Source organism: Delphinapterus leucas, chromosome 1, assembly GCF_059928025.1.
Source record: "Delphinapterus leucas isolate spDelLeu-1000000601 "Yukka" chromosome 1, BTC_Dleu_Yukka2, whole genome shotgun sequence".
Lineage (NCBI taxonomy): Eukaryota > Metazoa > Chordata > Mammalia > Artiodactyla > Monodontidae > Delphinapterus > Delphinapterus leucas.
The window spans coordinates 83,555,233-83,569,191 of NC_143129.1; the positions used below are offsets into that span (position 1 = coordinate 83,555,233).

At 36.3% G+C, this 13,959-nt stretch overlaps 1 protein-coding gene across 5 annotated transcripts in view; it reads right to left on the bottom strand.

Annotated features, from left to right (window-relative positions):
• GPHRA (golgi pH regulator A) overlaps nt 1–13,959 on the bottom strand; it is a 54,207-nt gene that overhangs the window by 22,213 nt on the left and 18,035 nt on the right. For all 5 annotated transcript variants that reach the window (XR_004022148.2, XM_022583894.3, XM_089916636.1 and 2 more), the window contains exons 6-10: nt 13,028–13,148; nt 12,301–12,381; nt 4,598–4,707; nt 2,589–2,677; nt 1,566–1,658 (exon numbers count right to left, since the gene is read on the bottom strand). Coding sequence is in view for 4 of the 5 variants with exons in the window: in XM_022583894.3 (XP_022439602.1) it covers nt 1,566–1,658; nt 2,589–2,677; nt 4,598–4,707; nt 12,301–12,381; nt 13,028–13,148 (494 nt within the window). In the remaining variant the exon portion in view is untranslated. The remainder of the gene's footprint in view (nt 1–1,565; nt 1,659–2,588; nt 2,678–4,597; nt 4,708–12,300; nt 12,382–13,027; nt 13,149–13,959) is intronic.

Genomic DNA, 13,959 nt, shown 5'->3' on the forward strand with positions numbered 1-13,959 from the left:
GGCAAAAAAATTTGAATAGATACATTGCCAGAGAGGATATACAGGTGGCAAAAAGGCACATAAAAAGTTGTTCAACATCATTAGACATTAGGAAAATGCAAATTAAAATGATTCAATACCACCTCATACTTATTAAAACATCTAAGATTAAAAAGACTGACTACACAATGTTGGTGAGGATGTGGAATAACTGAAACCCTCAAACACTGCAGGTGGGAATATAAAATGGTGCAACCTCTTTGGAAAAGTTTGGCTGTTTCTTCAAAAGTCAAACATACAGCCATTCTACACTTAAATGCTTTCTCCCAAGAGAAAAGAGAGCATATGTCCAAATACAGACTTGTACATAGATGTTCACAGCAGCTTTATTGTAATATCCCCAAATTGAAAACAAACAAATATCGATCAGCAGGTGAACAGATAAATTGTGGCACATCCATACAATGGAACACTACTCAGCAATAAAAAGCAATAGAGGGCTTCCCTGGTGGTGCAGTGGTTGAGAGTCCGCCTGCCGATGCAGGGCACACGGGTTCGTGCCCCGGTCCGGGAAGATCCCACATGCCGCGGAGCGGCTGGGCCCATGAGCCATGGCCGCTGAGCCTGTGCGTCTGGAGCCTGTGCTCTGCAACAGGAGAGGCCCCAACAGTGAGAGGCCCGCGTACCGCAAAAAAAAAAAAAAGTAATAGAGAGGCATTACAAAGGGGCCTGAGGAAACTTTTGGAAGTGATGATGGATGTGTTCTCTATCCTGATTGTGGTGATGACTGTTGCACAGGTATATATATATATATCAAAATTTACCAAATTGTATACTTTAAATATGTACAGTTTGTTGAATGTCAATTACATCTCAATAAAGCTGTTAAAAATGTTATGCTCTACTAAAGGCTGCATCTCAGGAAAAGCCTTTAGTAGCTTAGTTAATTGAATACACTATCTTCATTTATCCTCTCCCACTGAATGAATCAAGATTTAAAAATGTCATCTGAATGGGTATTAGCATCAATTTATTATAACATTAGATCTGTTAAATCCAGAATCCTCCATTCATCTACACTGATCAAAATTAACTAACAAGCTGACAAAGCTCCTCTTTGTGCAAGCACAGCCCCAGTGGGAAAGTCACCGAACTAGAACGTCAAATCAGCCTTTTCTATAATCACACTGAAATCCATTAATACCTGCAGATGAGTCACAAGTACAGACAAATAATGCAGTACATAAAATGCACATAAAGAATAGAGCATTAAGGGAGAGCCACAAAAGAATAAGAGCTGTAAGCACAGAAGATGAATTTATCTGTAGAAATATGTTTTAGAATTTACTTTTTTGGGTATATACAGATTATTAAAAAGGACAGGTGGTTTCTATTCTGAGCTGAAGGTAGGAATTGCGTTATATACAATCACGTACTCATGCGTAATGTGGAAAGCAGGGTGTAAAATAAGAAACTTCAATATTCACTCTTCATATATTTCATAATCTAAGAAATTATTCATGATTCTCTCTGCCATTACCAGGGAAAATCACCTAAATCCTGACAATTAAAAATAATATACTTACCATGAAAATTTTCCAAACACAGTAAATAGAGAAAAAGTAACCCAGAAAATTAAAATATTTCCCCTTGAAAGTTTTGGAGTATTCTATTCTCTCCTGAGGGAAAACAAACACAAAACATGGTTAGTCTCAGCAAAATTACATTTATATTCCACAAAATTCCTGCCTCTATGAATCACTGTTCAGGCTAAGAATTAAAACCACACATGATAATAATATTAAAATAACAGTAATAGTAGTAGTGGGAAAAATTTATTGAATGATTACTTTAAGCCAGAAATTAGGATAAACACCTTACATGCATTATCTACTTTAATCTTCATAACAACTCTTATGAGATATGTTCTCTTTAATTTTACAGATGAGAAAACAGAGGCTTAGAGAGGTTAAATAACTTGCTTAAGGTTGCAGAGCTAGTGAGTAAGGGAAGTTAGGCTCAGGTGTATCTGTCTTCAAAGCCTATGTTTACCTCTATCCTACATGGCTATTCCTGTGAAGTAATCCTCAAAAAGGATTAAAATAGTTTGAACAACCTTAACTAATAGATTTTGCATATTTAAATTACATTGCATTTTAGGTGTACAAAGGAAAGTTACTTCTTGTAGTTAGGTCCCTTCTTGATCTGGATCCTTTAAAATAGGGCTAGACCATGGCAGATTGGTGTCTTACTGCTCTTACACTATTATTAACTTGCAAGAGAACAAAAAACAGAGGAGCTACCATAGGAGCTACCCTCTTGATCCTGGATCATCAGTAGGAAGGGGTGCGTGCCACCTTCCTAGATGACTAAAAGCCTCTTCTGACTATACCACTAATTTCTATTTTTGAGAGTGTTCCATTAAGGGTTTTGCTGCTGGTAGGAGCAATGTCACAAAGAGTGCAGCCATCAGTGCTTCATGGCTGATATTGAAGCTATGAGGTGCCTCTTACATGGCTTGGCCATAGAGGATGCTAAAAAGCTATTTAGTCTTGTTCTCTCTTCAATCATATTAGTAAAAACCACACTTCAGTTTCCTTGCTCTGTACCTTGGTAGCATATAGATCAGCCGTTTCCAGGAAAAGCTGCCTGCTTAGTTCTTCCAAAGCATCCACTTCCTGTTGAATAAGGGTAAGATCTGGCACAAAATGGGCATCAAGGTTTAAATCACATAGAAGTTTCAAGGAACAGCAATAAAGAAAGCATATGCTTTTGGTTTCTTCTACAGTGGGTCCTAGGAACTGCCCATATTTTCAATTTCCTGCTTATAGCCAGCAGTACTACTTTAGAACAACTTTTCCAACCTCAGACACAGGTGTATAAAAGCTTTTCCATCAAGAGTGTCACGACCAAACACCTACCACTCAGTTTCTCACTAGCTCAAGTGGCTCAGAGAGATGGTTCTGTTTATTTTTGCTTTATCTAGTTAGATTAAGTCAAATGTAATCTTTGGAATCTCAAAAGGTTACATAGTAAGAAAAACACCTATAATATAGCAAAGTTTTCTCCTGAAATATCTGAATAAATACAATGTTAGGGAAGGGAACTAATGTTTACTGAGTTCTAATACAGGCTGGGATTTATAGACATTACCTTCTTTAGTTCTTTACAGATATTATCTTCTATTATTTACAACAATCCCATGAGATAGGTGTTATTATCCATTTTGCAGATAAGGAAAGTAAAGCTCAGAGAGTCAAATAACTTGCTCAAAGTCACACAGCTAATAGGCATGGAAGCAAAGTCAGATCTGCCTTACTCCAAGGCCTGCTCTTTCCATTACGCTATGCCACTTTCGAAGAACTCAGTGAGGTCGTGTGATTATCCTCTCCATTTAGGAAAGGACTCAGAGATCTTAAATAATCCCGATACTTTTTTGACTTGACTTAGTGTTGCTAAGATAGCTTAAACCTAAACTTTGGCTTTTATGAATTTTTAAGTAATAAAAATAGTAAAGACAGCCCTTTCTAAAACAGAAGCATTGGCTTTAATCCAAATCCTCCCTCCTCTCTGTGAGTTTTCCACTATTACCCAAATCAGCAAATGCCCTTCAGCTCCTTCCTCAGTACTGGCTGCTGTTGGCATGGTCCAGGCCACTGAATAATGCGGTTTAATGAGTTACACGTTTGGCTCTTCCATGATTAGGCAGTACGGTCCTTGAGGAGAGAGGCTATCCTCTGCTCATCATTTTATCCCTTAGCACTCTGCTGGAAATAGGAGATGAGAAATGAATTTAAAGTCATCTTTTTTTTCTCTCTCCTGTGGTCATCCTACTTTTTTTTCTTTTTCCAATTCTTACCTGCATTTCACACCAGAAAGATATATCATAATTTATAGCAAGAATAGGTTACATTCTTTTTCTCCAATTGAGGCACAGGGGAATCTGTTCTTCCTCAGGCCAGAGAATGAAGCAGGAATATGCTATTTTACCTCTAGTCCCCCACCCCAAATTCCAGCTTAATAACCTGGTAGCCACAAAGAGATTTGGTTACTCAATTTGGGAATCAGTTTAACACTGCAACCAGCTGGGCCAAGACAAGTCCATTATCCCAATCTCCTTGATTCTTTAAACCAAAAAGTCACTGGAGATACAGAGCTGCTTAAAATTTGTTTGTTTCTAAAACTGACTGCTTTAGAAATGGGCCCTTACAATCTCATATACAAACCATCCATCTGGGGGAGGCATTGTTTTGCGGTGGTGTTTCAGAGGTGGGAAATGCAACAGTGTAGTGGAAAGAACTGAGCAGACCACAGTTCTCGTCTTATCTTTGCCACAAGCCACTGTGTGACAACTTCTCTGGGTCTATTTTCTCATCTGTAAAATGGAAAGACTGACATGTTAGGACCCCTTCAGTTCAAAGACAATGGTTTTATTATTTTATGATCTTCTATGGCTGTTGGAAAGATGACTGTACACATTGTATTTCCTAAGCCCAGCCCTGGCCAGCTGAACTCTGTTGCAGTCAGGTATCTTAGAAGAGAATATCCCAATACTATTTTTTCTTCTGCCCTTGGTCCAGAGTTGAGAAAAAGAATCAAGCAGAGGGATAAAGGATACTTTCACTTCCTGGTGCTGAAGTGGTAACACTCTTTATCATTCCCCAGAATCCTGATGGTTTGTTATGCACCTCCCCCTTCTGGAACATAGTCCTCCGTGTCATTGCCATCCTGAAATAAAATATAAAACCTCAGCAAGGAAGCATGGACCCTCGTACTCCATTCTCATCCGCTTTCCAGTCTCATAACTGCTCCTTTCATTTGCTGAGCTGTTCAGGGAAGGATTCAAATTCTGGAGTCCCACTTTTCCACTGCTTACAACTGAGGGAAAAGCATACACTCCCAGAAGGAATGTGGAATAGGTGAAGGAGCACAGAATTGGAGTAGGCAATAAATTTGAGGACTGCCTCTACAACTTGGAAACTGTGAGACCTTAGAGTTTTCATTTCCTCATCTCTGGATGATTGTGAAGATCAATGAAATAATATATTTAATTATTACCATTATCATTTAAAAACAAAATAAAACAATAGCTAACATGCCTAGCTAAAGGATCAGGTACAGGGTAGGAACTCAATAAATGTTTTTTTCTTTCCTTTTTAAAAGCAGACAAAAGAAAAACAAACAAACAAACAAACAAAAACCTCGGAAAATCACATAAACCTGGCCTCTTCTAAAACACCATTCTCCCTTTAATGACAGTCTCCCCCTACTACCGAATAAATCAATGGAAAACTTGTCCTTCCTCTTGTCCTGTCAGTCTGTGGAAGGACCTACCGCTTCAGTGGTGGCTGCTGGCATTTTCCAGCCCATCACATAGAATAGGGTCCTTGTGAGGAAAAATAGAGCATTTATGCATAAATGGCTTCTTGAAGAGTACAATAGGCCAAGGCCTACAGGCTTAAAGTAAACCAGAATGAGTCTAATAAAAAGAGTTGTAGAACTAAAGAAAAATTTAACTCAAGGTTAACCTCAAAAGGATGACAAGAGATAGAAGTGGTAAGGATAAAGAAGCAGCATTGGTATTCATGGTTAGGACCAATACAAATGGAACCAATGGTACCAAATACCAAATGGTATTTTTGTGGGCTAAATTCTTTAAGCCATTGGCTAAAATGATATTAACAATAAAGAATATTAAGTGTGTTAGCCACACTGACTTAATTGTTTCCTCCTTAAAATGTCCTTTACCGGGATACTGAGTAAATGGAATATAGCTCCCAAGTTGTATCAGCTCCTTCTGCGTTTTCCTTTAATTACGCATGTGCACCGTAACTCAGCATTATTGGAAGATGTAGAACAGCCAAGAAGAGGCTCAGACCTAGGGATATTTTGACTTGGCGAGACTCATAAGTCTTAGTTTTCCTATTTTCATAGTTGGGAAAGCTGGAGCAAAAGGGAAGAGGTTCTATCCCACTCATTTACATCAACTTACCATGCTGAATTAAAGGAAGGCAGAGGGAGATAGGGCGCACAGAAGTGCATTTCTGTTGTCCTTAGTTTCAATGTCTATAATACAATAAACATAATGACTGGCTGTGGAGTGGAACCTCTTGAACATGTAAAGATGACAGACACTGCATTGTGGCCCCAGAACAGGCAAAGAGGTAATCACTAGAAGAAGTATGCACTTGGTAGTAGTTTGCACGTAAAGAAGCTGAAAAATGTCTACTATGGTTTAAATACTCCATTCTGCCATTTTCTGGTGTCCATTGCTTCTGGTTGGAAGTCAGCAATTACTTTTTTAATTAAACATTTTCTTTTGAGATAACTGTAAATCCACATGGGGTTATAAAAAAAATACAGAGATACCATGTACCCTTTCCCCACCTTTCCCCAATGGAAATCTTGTGGGTACAATATCACAACCAGGATACTGACACTTATAGAGTCAAAATACAGAACATTTCCATTACTACAAGGATTCCTCATGTTGCCCTTGTATAGCCCACTTCCCTCCTCCCACCCCCAGGCCTTCTTTAACCCCTGGCAACCACGAATCTGTTTCCACTTCCATTTTGTCATTTAAAAAATGTTATATAAATAGAATCATACAGTATGCACCCTTTGTGAACTGGCTTTTTTACTCAGCATAATTTTCTGGAGATTCATACAGGTTGTTGCATCTATCAGTAGTTCATAACTTCTTATTACTCAGCAGTATTCTGTGGTATGGATAAACCACACTTTAACTATTTATCCATTAAAGGATATCTGGATTATTTCCATTTTTGGCTACTATGAATAAAACTGCTATAAACATTAAGGCACAAATTTTTGTGTGAAGATAAGTCTTCATTCCTCTGGAAGAAGTACCCAGGAATGCAATTGCTATGTTGTGTAATAGTTGCATGTTTAGTTTTTTTAAGAAACTGCTAAACTGTGTTCCAGAGTTACTATACTATTCCACATTCTAACCAGCAATGTATGAGTGATCCAGTTTCTCTGCATCCTTACTAGCATTTGTTGTTGTCACTAATTTTTATTTTAGTCATTCTAATATGTATGTAGTAATAGCTCATAGTTGTAATTGCATTTCTCTAACAGCTAATGACGTTAAAAAGCCTTTTCATGTGCTTAATTGCCATTTATACAACGTGTACAGTGAACGTCTGTGCAGGTCTTTTGCCCAACTTCTAACTGGACTGTTTTTTTTTTTTTTCTCTAACTTGTGAAAGTTAGTTCTTTCTCAGATATGTGGTTTGCAAATACTCTCTCCCAGTCTGTAATTTTTCTTTTCATCCTCTTAGCAGGGTTTTTCACAGAGTGAAATTTTTTCATTTTGATGAAGTCCAATTTATCAATTTTTCCTTTTATAAATTGTGCTTTTGGTGCCAAGTCTAAGAACTCTTGTGTAGCCCTAGATTTCAAATATTTCTCCTATTTTTCTACCAAGTTTTATAGTTTTACATTTTTTTTTAGTTTTTTTTTGTTTTTTTTTTTTGTTTGTTTTTTTGCAGTACGCGGGCCTCTCACTGTTGTGGCCTCTCCCGTTGCGGAGCACAGGCACCGGACGCGCAGGCTCAGCGGCCACGGCTCACGGGCCCAGCCGCTCCGCGGCATGTGGAATCCTCCCGGACCGGGGCACGAACCCGCGTCCCCTGCATCGGCAGGCGGACCCTCAACCACTGCGCCACCAGGGAAGCCCTATAGTTTTACATTTTGAATTAATTTTTGTATAAGGTGTGAGACTTACACTGAGATTCATTTAAAAAAATCTATGGATGTCCAATTGTTCAAGCACCATTTGTTGAAAAGGCCATCTTTCCTCCACTGAATTGATTTTGCAAATTTGTAAACAAATTAGTTGGGCATTTTTCTGTTGGTCTGAGTCCTCTATTCTGCTCCATTGGTCTACGTGTCTATACCTCTGCCAATATAATCCTTGATTATAGCTGTATAATAAGTTTTGAAATCAGATAGACTGATACTGTTCATTTTACTTTTTCAAAATTGTTTTAGCTATTTTGAAAAAGTGTCTAGTACTTTTGTGTCTCCATATAAACTTTAGAATAATTTTGTGTGTATCTACAAAAAATCTTGCTGGGATTTTGAAATGACTTACATTAAACGTGTACATCAATGTGGGGAGAATTAACATCTTTACTACGTTGAGTCTTCCAATCTATTAAACACGGTATGTTTCTCTATTTAGACCTTTGATTTCTTTCATCGGCACTTCATAGTTTTCAGCATATAAGTCCTGTACGTGTTGTGTTAGATTTATACCTAAGTATTTCATTTTTTTTGAGTGACTGTAATTTGTACTGTATTTTTAATTTCTAGTAATATAAAAATACAATTAATTTTTGTATGTTTACTTTGTATTCTACAACCTTGTTCAGCAACCATTACTTTTTTTGTTGTTCCCCTCTATTTATCATTTTTCTCTTGATGCTTTCAAGATTTTTTCTTTATCTTTGTCTTTTAGCAATTTGACTATATGAACCTAGGTGTAGTTTTGTGGTTCCCCTACTTAATCCTCTTAGATCTGTAAATTAATGTTTTCCACCAAATTTGGAAGGCTTTTGGCCATTATTTTTTCAAGTACTTTTCTGGCCCCTTTCTCCTCTAGGACTCCAACTACAAGTATTTAGACTGCTTGATATTGCTTCATCCTGAGATTTTGTTCATTTTTCTTCCATCTTTGATTTCTCTGTTCTTCAGACTGAATAATTTCTATTGATCTGCCTTCAAGTTCACTGATTCTTTCTTCTGCCATCTCAATTCTGCTAAGTCTACATAGTAAAATTTTCATTTCAGTTACTGTAGTTTTCAGGTTTGAATTTTCTTTTGTTTCTTTTTTAAAATATAGTTTCTATTTCTCTTTTGAGACTCCTTGTCTGTTCACTAATTAATATTACGCTTCCTTCATTTCTTTGAATGTATTTATAATAGCTGTTTTCAAGTCTGTTTGCTAAATCTGTTATCTGGGCCCCCCTGGAGTTGTGTCTATTAGTTGCTTTTTATCTTGAATATGGGTTGCACAGTTCTGTTTCTTTGTATGTCTAGTAAGTTCTGATTGAAAACTTGACATTGTAGATATTATGTTTTAGTGGCTTTGGAATCTGTTTTATTTTTCTGAGGACTGCTCTTTTTTTGTTCTAGTAAGCAGTTAATTTACCTGGACTCGAAATGTGAAACTGTCATACTTACTGTGTGCAGTAACTAACGTTTCTGCTCAGCTTTTCAACTCTTAGCGGCTCTTTCTTTAGCCTGACTCTCTGGTGGTTTCCTCTGAGCCTGAGCAGGTTAGTGGTCAACAAAGAATTTGGGCAGATTTTATAATCAGATTTTAGGCCTTGCTTACCCTCTCTGTGGTCCCTTTGTTTCTAGGGATCCCTCCTGAATTTCTAATTGCTTTGCCAGTCCTGAGTTGTACCTTCTGACACCTCAAGCCAAGTAAGAATTTCACTTTCTGTCATCCAACTTGTCTAACTTACATACCTGTCACTTTCTGTCATCCAACAATGTCTAACTTACATACTGTTCAGACAATGCACTCAGTCAAAGACACAACGAACTTGCAAATCTCATTAAGAGGCAATGCTGTCTTTCAAGGGTAGACCCCTTTCTAGTTTCCGCCTACTTCTCAGCTCTCTGGTATTTCCTCTACACATGCATAGTTTAGTGATGAGGCAGGGATTTGGGCAGAGCTTATATGTAGATTGTAGATCTCAGTCCTTCTGCATCTCTCTTGCTTCCAAAATTTTCCCTTTAAATTTTCCAGTTACTCTGCTGATTTGAACTCTATCAATCTGTATACTTGAGTGGGCAGTGGTTGAAGAGCACTCCGAGGCAAGAAAACCACAAACATGCAGTTACCTGACACTCTTCAAATTTCTACCTGTCTCTGTTCATTTTCCATTGCCTTTGAATATTTGTTTTTAACAATTTTTCCTGTTTCTAATTCAAGGGTAGAGATAAGGTTTTTTCCTCATAGTAATAGCTTGCATTAACTTTTACATACTCTACATACTCTAGGTTTTTTGTTTTTGTATGTCATAAGCTGTGTGAAAAAGTATAGATTCAGAATTTGTGGGTTGAAAGGGATCCTAGAGACCTTTTAGTTAACCCCACCATTTTACAAATGAGAAAACTGAGATAGTTTAGTATTTGCTCAAGATGACTTAACAAGTTTCTTGTAAAGTGATTGTCTAGTTCAAGTTCTTTTCCTTATGCCATGGTGTGTAGTTGCATAATTGTATTTTTTATCTTCTACAAAACTACAATTTCAAAACTAATATTGTTTGTGAAAAAAGACTATACTTCAGTTATATCATAGATCTCCAAAACAAAAGCTTTAAAATCTAAGTCAACAGAAAAATAAAACAAAATAACAGGTCACTTAATTCTCTCAAACTGAAAAAAGCTGAAAGGCTTTGATCACTAACTCAGCATATTTATACTATCTGAACTAGGTTTTTGATGAATATTTTCCAAATACTATAAACCTTATCCTCTATTCAGTGTTCCAAGTGAGAAGACAGTATGCCTCTTTCCTGCCCCCATTTTCAACCATTAACTTTTCTGTACATAACAGATACTATTTTTCGTGTATGTCATCTCACTAGGGCCCTCTGCTGTTAAATTGAAAGATGTTTTCTGGTCACTACTCTTCTGCAACTACGAGTGTTTCTGCAAACATTTTTTCAATATTTTGGTAAATAGCAAGGACATTGTATGAACCTCGAAGGTCGCAGTGTTGTCATGTTAGCTGTCTATCTGCCCTGTTAGCTCCACTGGGTAAAGAACTGTGATAATTAGGTTAAGTTGGGAGGCTGATTCTTCTGAGAGCCACTCAAATTAGTAAGACCTACGGCAGGACCACAAACCATCCCAGACCCTGACTTAACAAGGTCTATAGGGGTACATGTATAGATCAGAGCCAATTCCTCAGCATGACTAGCGATGAAATGGCTTAAAAGTGCACATCCACAGTGACATGGGTCATGACTTTATATTCATCTCTCTATATAAATAAAATAAATATAGTACAAGGGAGAATGACCATGGGAATCAAAATAGTATGTTCCTATACAAGTATCTTTTAATATTGAACAATGTTGCTCTTGTTGTTATATTCTAAAAATCTACATTCATATTCATTCATGTAAAATAAACTGTAGAGCATGAATGTGAACAAAACATATATAAGTAAACAAATGTACACACATGTGTATCTACTTCCACTCCCTTAGTAAAGATGTATACAAATGGAGATAAAGAATTAGTTGGTGAATCTGGACCTCTTTATCATTCTAATGTTTATTGTTCTCTCTTATATTAAGTCTTCTTTGACTTGATTATGTATCTTACTACAGTAAAGTGTTGAAAGAAGAAACATGTAATGGAAAAACACTCATGCAATTTAAAACTTCTATGACATCATTTTTATATGAGTACTAATAACTCTAATAAAAACAGTAGACCAATAAGCTTCATGAAGGTAGGAACTGATTACCTCGTTCATCATTCTATCTCTATGTAGTATTCAGCATTTAGTACAGTGCCTCGCATAAAGTAGGCTTTCTATATAATTATTAAGTGAATGACTATATGAATGAATAAATAAAGGTAAAGTATTAAAACCAAAGGTAAAGTATTAAAACCAAATGTCCTGCTGAGATTATTAATAAGTTAGATAGTTTTCCCTGGCTATGTATAGTTCACTGTTCTAAGAACTCTACATGTTAGTCAACTCATTATTATTATTTCCATTTTACAGATAAGGAAACCAAGACATAAAGAAATAAAGCAACTAGCTCAAAGTCACACTGTGAGTTGTAGGCCAAAGATTCAGATTCAGATAGTCTGAATCTAGAGCCTATGCTTTTACCCGCTGTGATACAGATTTCTAGAAATGTCACCTCGAAAACATACATTTTAAAAGTAGTTTTTAAATAATAAAAACAACAACAATAGCTGGAAGACTTGAAGGATTTTTTAAAGTAGTTGGAGAAAGGGAAGTTGAAATAAGGCATGAAAAAGTTTGTAAAAATGTAGCACAATAGACTTTTAAAACATCCAGTGTAGAATACCTTCAAATATAAAAGTTATTCTAAAATTTATCTCAAGAGAATTTATCTAAAGTTAGGAACTAAGGTTGAATTTGAAAATTTTCTTTCACATAAGATTAGACACTAAGTCTTTGATGGTTCCCTAACTTAAAAATGAAATGAGATGAAATTCCCTGTTAGCACCAATTCATGTCAAATTTCCTTGTTGAAAAATTCTAACAGCATTAATGTGCTGATATCTTACCTTTTCTTTTTGCTTATGATCATATCCATGGTTTGGAGTAGTCGCCGTTCCAGGGCTACAATATCTGTGTCAGTCACATTCCTATAATAAGCACAAGCTGTTAGCAAAGTTTTGGGTTCCATCCCTGGGCATAATACAAGGCAGCTGGAGAAACACATAAACCTCAATTGTTACCCTATAATTCAAGGAACTGTATTTTTTCTGAGGAATATTAAAATAACTATAATAAGCAAAAATGTTTTTGTTGTCATTTTTTAATAGCTAATTCTTCTGGGGCCTCAGGGAAGTGGAAGGTAACTAGCTCTCTTATAGACTTGCTTAACTTTGATCCAGTGACATTTAGGATATACGTGTATGCACAGTTTTAACCTGGCATTGTCAACTACTGTTCTACTTTTGGGAGGAACTGATTTGCTGAAGTTGAGACTAGCTCACATTGCTGTCCACTAAAAATGTGTCTTTAAAAAGTGGGGGTGAAAAGGGGGTGGAGAAGATCAGATTGAAATTGCCATTTTAATAATAAATAAATGTAGGACAAATAACAAGGGCAAGCAATATAAGTGATAAGACTTATTTGAAAGATTCCTAGGTCAATGCCCATAAGGACAGAGAAGAGTAAAAAGGCAGTGTCATAGATCTAATATTTAAGTATTAATGATGGTGGCACGATGTGACATATGTATTAATAAGTAATGGGAAAAAAGAAAAGAGACAAAACTCTTGTTACCTGAGGAAGTAGGACAGGTAAGTGTATGGGCAGTTGACAGCACCAAATCCAGAAAGAAGAGCCATGAGAGTCACCCCAATCACACCTACCCGGCTGATGAGTTGTTCTATGGACAAGATCCCTAAAAATATCAAAGCACATTAATGTCAGGTGATACAGGTAAAACGGCTTTCACCTGCACAGCAAAAGGAAACATCACTGAAAACAGCAACCATTACTTTTAGCTAACTTACATAAGCTAAATTTTAATTATTAATATGTAGATTTTTCTCTAATAAATATGTCTATTGATTTTCTTCTTATCTCAAATGCTTCCAGAATCATTCTATTCTTGGGTAATGGTAATAGTAAAATAATAATAATAACAACAGTTATAAGTAACACTTATTGTCTATTTATTCAAGGTAGTGTGAACTCTAACAAAGTAAGGTAGTACTTTTAGTAAAAGGTTTGGCAAAAAAATTAGGAAAGCAAATCTGCTGGAAAAGTATAAATAGCAGATACTACTTCTTACTATAGTTAACTTCAATCTATACATTTTCCCCTAATGTCATAAGCTCTTTACCTACCTTTGTCTTATTCATTTTTGCCATCAATACACACATAATGCATCTAATAAATGGGCTGAATTTATAGAATGAGTAATTCAAATGTAAGTATGTGAGTTTTTGATACTCAGTTGTATTCTAATTATCAATTGTTTCCTGTTATTTGAGAAGGCTGAAAATCAACTTGGTAGTTAAAATAAACGCTATTGTTGATGTATTGGGGATACATGAGAGAAAGCAATGCTAAGAATAACTCAGGAAGTTTAGTGTCACAGAAAAAAACTAGTTTAAGTTTGTTTTCACTTCCTGTTTCTAGGATAGAATCACTTCAGCCAACCACTCCTAAGGCCTAATGCCAGAGCTGCCATTCAGGAATTCAACTAG